The 8,669-nt window shown below is 42.3% G+C and overlaps 1 protein-coding gene across 1 annotated transcript in view; it reads right to left on the reverse strand.

Annotated features, from left to right (window-relative positions):
* Positions 1-7,024: 7,024 nt before the first annotated feature.
* The window catches only part of LOC146205863 (uncharacterized), a 20,800-nt gene continuing 19,155 nt past the window's right edge, over positions 7,025-8,669 (reverse strand). The window contains exon 2 of the mRNA XM_084586962.1: positions 7,025-8,239. Within this exon, the coding sequence (XP_084443088.1) occupies positions 7,943-8,239 (297 nt within the window). The 3' untranslated portion in view covers positions 7,025-7,942. The remainder of the gene's footprint in view (positions 8,240-8,669) is intronic.

Raw genomic sequence — 8,669 nt, forward strand, 5'->3', positions numbered from 1 at the left:
CATAAAGCAGTGCTTCAAATTCGGGAGTTTTATTCACCATGTTTTGCACATTTAAAGGAAGTAACCGTAGAAGACAAGTGTTATTTTCTTGGCAGCCTGGGTTGCGAGAGGTACGGGGATCGATACCCCGCACCTCCACCAGATTTGTAACGTAACGTTACACAGAAGGCGCTCTGGCACTCTGGCACCGAAGAACACCAACAGTCAGTCAGGGCAGCACAAAAGCGGAGCACCGTTTTGCTTCGTCGTCTTCTCCGAATCGCCTGTTCAAATCTTCGTCGTCTATGAATGGCATGTGTCAATATTGCGCTATGTCCGAATCTGTGCTGGGCCCGCTAAGCTTTCGTCTTCCTTTTTTGTCCTCATCCCGCACGTACGTACGTCATCTGGTTGAGAACCAGCTTATCGTACTTCAGATACGCTTTATCATCAGGCGTGAGGCTGCCTTTAACGGTCGACTATAGCTACTTCCTATTTTTTTTAATTCTGGGCGAATAGTCCTCCGACATCGAATAATCAGTATCCACCAGTTCCTTTGCATTTCTCAGAAGCTGAATTTTCTCATCGAAATTAAAAAAAAAAAGCGCATTATCACATCATCATGTAAAATAAAATATAAAAATAAACATAGAACTGAACACATGTTTTTATTTTAAAAGAAGTGCTTTTGGCTTCCCCTCAGGGAGTAGACATCATATTTGCTGAGCTCAGTTGCATATTACCTAATGCAATATCGAAAGCCTTATCAATGCTAATAAAGTCGCTTCCTACTTGCTGGTAAGGTTGATTACATTTTAAAATGGAATAAATTCCCTTTTCATGCAATTTCATGGGAGAACCCAAGTTGCGTTTGAACTCTTCCTCTATCTTGTAACCTTTTTTTTTTCTTGCGAGGTGCAGTGGTGCTCCATCCAGTTGTTAATATTATTTCATTCATCGCTAATGAAACAATTACAATACTCTGTTTTTGAAGACAATTTTTCTAATGTGCACACAAGTACAAGTAATATGCCGAAATGACGAGTATTCTTGTCGACTGAGGTATCCAGCCCACAAAAAAGGCGAGCCAAACCCGCCGTCCACCTAACCTGCAAAGCGTAACCTGCAGTTTATGTGGACGGCGGGTTCGCCCCGTGTTGGCTCGCGTTTTCGCAGGGCTAGATAACTTTTTCCAAAAGAGAACTCTTCATCTCGGCGCATTCGTGCTGCTGTCATAAAGAAATATAAAATTTCATCAAAACTATCATGCTGGAAAGCGCTATGCTTATGACTGTACTTAAGTGTACGTTAGAAAAATGGTCTTCAAAAACAGAGTATTGTTAATTCTTTTCATAACCGAGAAATTATATAATGTAATAAAGAACTGGATTGCATAGCACTGTGCCTCTCGATAAAAAAAAAAAAAATGCAGGATAGAGAAAAAGTTCAAAGGGCACTTGAGTTCTCCCATGAAATTGCGAGAAATAGCGAATTTATTCCATTTTAAGCTGTCATCAACCCCGCCAACAAGCGAAAAAAACAACAACAACAAACACTCTAAGCATTGAGAAGGCTTTGAATATTGCATGAGATACAATTTAACTAAATTATTTTATATGTTTAATTTACATGATGCAATACTCACTGCACCTGATATTTATAAAGTACATGAGATTGGTTTTAGGAGATCTCGATGAAAATCGAAGGTGCCTTAGTTTGGTTAAATTCAAATCAAATTTGTCCACTTTTTATATTTTTGAATTTTGGTCGATTTCAAAACTATGCTGAGAAAGAACGGACAAATCTAGAGCTTCAAATTTTTCCAAGAATAGCAAACAGGGCCTATTATAGAAAAAACGTTTCTGTGGCAACACTTTATTGAGCCACGTGCCAGAATGTAGGGCTGACTATTGACAATTATCATTAAAAGCTGTCAGTTTAATATTTATTTATTTATAATTGCATTCAATAAAATGCAACACTTCTTTAGTCCGTAATATTTCTGAGGTATACTGAGGATTCTTTTGAGGAATTTTCATAAATATCGAAGATGTTGTTTTGTTTTTAAACTAAAATCGAATTATCCTTTTTTTGCTGCTTTCGAATTTCGCGCGAATTTGGTGGATTGTAGAAAACACACGTAGAAATATAGAGATCCAAATTTTCTTTGAAATTAAGAACATAACAATCATGATAAAGATAATAAAGTTTTAGTGCAAACAATTAAAGGCGTCATGCCAGTATGTAAGGTGGTTGTGGGTGGACATTTTTGTGGCGCGTCGCTCCTAATGCAAAGTTCGCGATTTGACTACTAAATTATTACAGTAACAAAACAGTTTTCGAATAATTCTTACAACAGTAAGTCTTGCAGAGACTGAGTGAGTAAAAAACAATGGATGAAAAAATTTCAGTGCGCAAGAAGCAGGTCTCCAAACCTACAACTTTTTGAAATGGCAAAAACGGCGTTGACCTCCTCTAGTGATACACAATTTTTTCCCGAGAAAAGTACGCTGCATCTTGCAAAACTAAGGCTCATGCCTTTATTTCTAGAGATTTGCCTACCACAAATAAATGTTTTGATTGCATTTTTTTTTTTTTTGAAGCGACCTTGATCACTGTTTTTGTCTGTACACAGAATAATGCCACTGCATTTCTTGAGCAGCGAAGGAAAAACTTATTAGCACCTTACCTCGCACTCTCTAATGTATTCAAGTTATTTTCCCCTAACTATAACAGATTGCGATGACTATAACCTAGTTTCATTAGTTGATGCATTGTTTACATTGTATCTTAACACCCTGCTTTGACCTGAGCAAGGTCTGCAGTAAGGAATAAATAAAAGATAAGCCGTTCACTGATCCCCCTCGTGTTCGATATGTCCGGGTAAGACAGTACAAGCATGAGCTCGAACAATGGCGAAGAGTGAATTAGGTGAGTGTATTGGCGCGGCATGTATTCCCATTGCATGAATGCTCAAGTAAAACACTTAGCGGGGCAGGTTGGTGCATAGCTGTCAAAAATTTAAGCGCAACAGCGACGACACACAGACAAGATAGGACAGGACTTGAGCTACTTGCAACACTTTATTGGAGTGAACGAACGGCAGTATATATAGCACTGGGAAGGGAGAGGGAATGAAAGATATTTATTTATTTATTTATTTATTTATTTATTTATTTATTTATTTATTTATTTATTTATTTATTTATTTCCAAATACTGCAGGCAGCAGCGCTGCCCAAGCAGGAGAGGGGTTACATGTTCTGCAATAACAGTTCAGCAAACATATTTTCATTGGTGCATTCAACAATAAATTGAGGCAAACGGTCCCACTGATGTGTTGTGAGGGGAAAGTATGAATTCTGGTAAAGTTTGGTCCTGGCGAAATACGGGCTTACTACTTTGGAGTGGTTCAGTCTACTAGATCTCTGGGGTGCAGCAAAAATATAGGTATCACGTGACAAACCAGACTTGTTATACAGCATGTGAAAGAATTTCAGCCTAGAGACCTGACGGCGTACTTTAAGGGGTTCTAGCTTAAGCTGACTCAGCATGTTAGAGACCGAAGATGTTGAACGGTAATCAGAACAAATAAATCTGGCTGAAAGACGCTGGATGCGCTCATATCTTTATTATAGCACGGGTCCCAAACTACCGAGGCATACTCGAGAACTGGTCTGACAAGAGAGCGATATGCTTCAAGTTTGACGCCACGAGTAGCGCCTTTTAATTTTCGGCGAAGAAAACAAAGCTTATTGAATGCCTTCGTGGTAATATTGTCAATGTGGGTGTTCCATTTGAGGCTGTCTGTAATCGTTAACCCTAGATATTTAACAGCTGAAACAGAATTAGACTGCTCATGCGCGAGATCTCATGACTGCGCATGACTGCTCATGCGCGAGATCTCGGAAGTAGCATAAAGAGGTACACAGGTGATTCGGCTGAAACTAAAACATATCTAAAAACTTACATTCTTTTTGTAACATTACGATCGAAGGGAAGCTAGCACATGCACTCCCATTCTTAATTATATGGTGGGCTTCTATCAGTTCATGAGCGATAGTGTCGTTGCTTTAACAGACTATTGTGGTGTCCTGAAGCCTTGCTTTACAAGCCTTCTTTTCTGTCCCGGAATCCTTGCAGTGGAGCGGCAGATTCGAACCTGTACCATTCTTCATTGACAATTTGTGTTCTCTTAAACGATCGTTAATGCACCGCCCCGTTTGTCCGATATAAACTTTTCCACATGTCAGTGGGATGCTATACACCACCCCAACCGCACAATTCACAAACGGGTTAACATGCTTCGTTTGACGCACTTTTTTTACATCATTTTCAGGGTCAGTCAATCGGCGCAATGAAGCGAGTTCCTTAGGGGCAGAAAAAACAACGGGAACTTTGTACTTGGCAGCAACATGCTTCAGATTATGTGCAACTTTATGGAATTACGGAATTACCACTGGTCTGATTCTCTTTTTTGGAGTTGCACCTTCGTCTCTTGTTCTGTTTCGTTCTTTTTTCACCTTCTTTATTTACTAGCGCTTCGCTCACAGAGCTCAAAACCGACGAAGGAAAGCCTGCCTGTGTTAGCTTGCGGATCTGATCATCAACGCTTTCCTGCGCTTTGTGTCTACACGACTTTTTTAGAGATGAATCTAAGCACATCGTGGCGATGGCTCGTTTTACTTTCTTGGAATGCGAGGAGTCAAACGGCAACAATTCCTTGCGGGCACGGGGGCAGTACTTCCAGCAGGCGCCTTTGTCAGTAATGGTGATGTTAATGTCTAAAAACTGCAGGTTGTTTCCCTTTGGGAGCTTAAAAGTAAAATCTAAACAACTCTCGTGATTTTTAAAATCAGCTAAAACATCCTCCACAATCTGTGGGTAGGTCAAAGGTGACTGTTTGCTGAGAACAATTAAAAAATCATCTACGTACCTAAAACTCTTCAGAACGGTGTTCGGTCAAATGCACCTGATAAGGCTTAGTCAATACCCAAAAGAAAAATGTTGCACAGTATCGGTGCCACACAAGACCCAATACATATTCCGTTCTTCTGTAGATAAGCCTGATTCTGGAACGAAACAGTCGTGGAACACAGACAAAATTCTAACATTGAAAGGAAGTTCTCAACCGATATCCCCGCGGAATTCTGAAAGGCGACCGGGCCGTTTACTTCAATGCAGGTAGAGACGGATGCCAGCAACTGTTGTTGTGGGGTAGAATAAAACAGGTCGACCACATCCACTGAAAACAAGTACCCTATTGAATCATCCGGACCATGAAAAGGAAATAACAAGAAGAATAAGATTGGGATGGAGCGCATTTGGCAAGCACTCGCAGATTATGACTAGCAGCTTACCGGTATCGCTCAAGAGGAAAGTATACAACAGTTGCATCTTGCCTGCACTCACCTATGGGGCTGAAACGTGGAGGCTAACCAAGAGAGTTCTACTTAAGTTGAGGACAACCCAGAGGGCTATGGAACGAAAAATGGTAGGGGTAACATTAAGAGATAGAAAGCGTGCAGAGTGGGTCAGAGAAATAACTCAAGTTAACGACATTCTAGTGGAAATTAAGAAGAAGAAATGGACATGGGCAGGACATGTAGTGCGAAGAGAGGATAACCGATGGTCGCTGAGGGTAACAAACTGGATTCCAAGGGAAGGAAAGCGTAGCAGGGGGCGGCAGAAAGTTAGGTGGGCGGATGAGATTAAGAAGTTCGCAGGGGTCAAGTGGATGCAGCTAGCACAGAACCGGGTTAAGTGGAGAGATATGGGAGAGGCCTTCGCCCTGCAGTGGGTATAATCAGGCTGATGATGATGATGATGATGATGATTGAATCATTGTCGCACAAAAATTCAATGATCTCGAGGCTATTCCGTACAGAAAAAGAAAGTGTTGCAAGTAGCGCAGGTCCTGTCTTATGGTGTGTCGTCTCTGTCGCGCTTAAATTTTTGACATGAATACTGCTGCTACTTGCGTCTTTCAGAATGTCGATGGAAACTGCTTACTTTAATATTTGGCGAGACATGGTCCTGGACTGTTCACTGTGTAAGTGTTAGTTACACGTATAATATTTTTTTGCGAGTGTTCCCACTGCGTTTAAAGAGCATTTTGGTGTAAGGTTATAAGAAGTTAAAGAAAAAATGGCATCAAACCGAAACTGAACTTTGAATGAAAACCATGCAGAACGCTATTGTAAACTTACCTTGAATGCGTAATAAATTAATGAGAATGTCAACAAAGGGAAATCGTTTCTTTCAAGACTCCAGGTGGTAGAAATTAGCGGAACTTTCCGCCACGGCTTCCCTCACAGCCCGAGTCGCTTTGGGACGTCAAACCCTACAAACCCAACCAGCCGGCTTATCCTCCTCGGCACCTTGGTTGAGTAAATTTGGGTCATCGCGCGCTAAAAGACCCACGCTTTTGAAAAGTCGGTGCGCAAAGCAACACTTACTTCGTCACTTCGTGACGCAGATGTCACGTGAGACTTTGAAAAAAGGGTAAGTACCGTTCTTTTTCTGCTATTTTTTCGCAGACGGAAATAGACTTATAATTTTATTTTCAGTGGCACATCAGGGACTGCCAGAAGCATGGTGGCCAGAAGCTCTAATACGATGGAAAGGAACCACCCAGTATACAGAGGTTATGAGTGCAATTAGTAGTTTGTATTTTATAATGAAGCGGTATAGATGGTTCGCACAGCAATATATTTATATTACGTAGCAGCTACGAAGGCCAGCGTTCACAGCGACAGCTCGAACGTCGTCCTCTTTGTCCTCTTCAAAACTTCATTGTCTTCGGCGCGTGACGTCTCCGTTTTCCTCTTCTTTCTGCTTTTTCGCTGGTCAGACATCCCTCTTACACAAGACACAATTTAAATAAATAACAACAACAAAACAAGGTTTCTAATGGCCAATTTAATGGCGACAAAATCACAAACACCATTATAACTGCTCATTAGGGCCACGTTGCTCTCGACTTCACTTAAGGCAGCGAGTTTCAGAGAGGACGTCACAACAGATATTGATTCGAGTAAGGCTCTTGAATGACCCTAAGTCCTAATAGACCTAATAGCGATCTGGAAGAAAAAGAGCTCCTACGATTTACTCAAATTGAAGAAAAATAAAGAGTGCGCGTAGAAAAAGCTACAAGTGTCGTTGTATTCCGCAAGGCTAACAAATGAATTTAAATAAAATTCGTAATTATTCGAAGTGGCTGCAAAAGCTGAGGTCACTGTAGACAGCTCCAAGAAAGGATAAAACGCGAAATTCCCCTTGTGCTGTTTCCAGCTGCTTCTTAGGAGCGCGAAATCTGCACAAGCGTGAGTGAGCTGAGACTGTATACTGAGCTGCGTAGGCTCTGACAAAAGGTGGCCACCATGGCGGCGACATGCGCGCCGAAAATAGAATTTACGCATGGCAGTCGTAGATGCAATGATATCTGGTGGATGTTGGACTTGGGATCTTTCAGGACGATTGAAAGGAGCGCTGCTGCCCGTGCCACCACACAATGCATAAGCGAGCTATCATTCTCTGACGTGAGAACTGTCAAGGGCGTCTTGAAAGTTGTAAAAGCTGTAAACGTTGCTCTTATAAACAATGACTTCATGTCCGCAGAGGTAGCCTTCAAAATGTTGTCTTCCGAAAGAAATAAAGCAAAATGCAGTGCGAATTTCAAATGTCACCTCAGCAATTCAAGAACAAGCGTTTTTGAGCCTAGTTTTTAAGCAACATGTAGAGCGAGAGTAGAAAAAAAAAAAGCTAGAAATAAAGAGCGGCTAGCTCTAGAGCAACAAGTTAAAAGGCAACGCTAACGGTTTGTGAACACAAGTGCAGTATGTCTTTTCTCTCGTGCCAGTTTTTACAGCTTTGTTCTTAATTCGGCTATCTGCAGGTGCCTTTTTTGCTGAGAGCGTGCGCAGCACGCGCGATGACGTGTCGGTGCCATGGCGTGCGGCACGTTAGCCAGTGAAGTGTACGATCTGGTACACCGTCTCCGTGTTGTCCGCGGCCGACCCACTGGGAGAGCTGGTGGCGCTGCAGCGGTAGACTCCATAGTCTGCCGGCGACACGCCGTAGATGTGAAGCGAGGCGTGATTACCCCTCGACTCTGCGAAGAACCGCCGATCGGCCAGGTCCAGTGGCTGGTAGATGCAGCCGTACTGAACCGGGCAGAAGCACGGTCCACAGCTCGGCGACGGGGGACGCCAGGCGGGCGGCTGGCCCCGGGGATGAGTCGCCTTCACCCACACCACGTTCTGCGAGACCACGTGCATGAAGAAGCGCGATGCTTTCTCAGGCCGCACATGCGCTTGACCATATTGTCAAATCAAATACTTGTATCTCGTATTGGATTCACGACAAGCCACAGCTAAGAACCCTTGCATGTGTCTAAAATGAATGGCATGTGTATGCACTGAGAAGTAAAGGATACAAAAAGTCAGACCCGCTTTTACTTACCGCGCAAGCCGCCATGTAGGAATGAGCTGTGCGCGCACTCTTCCAAAAAAGCTGAACGCATGCAGCAACAGTGAGTAGCCGCGCTGTTAAGGTCATTGATGTATAGTGTTGATTTTGATGTTTCAGCGAACACATTAAAACATTCCTGAAAATAATGAGTTCAAACGGCAAAACAAAAAAATTTCAAAAACAAACTCTCAGCCTTGGCGGATATAATTTGCTACAGAA

This window comes from Amblyomma maculatum, chromosome 1 (assembly GCF_055883805.1).
Source record: "Amblyomma maculatum isolate TAMU_Amacu chromosome 1, ASM5588380v1, whole genome shotgun sequence".
Taxonomy (NCBI): Eukaryota; Metazoa; Arthropoda; class Arachnida; order Ixodida; family Ixodidae; genus Amblyomma; species Amblyomma maculatum.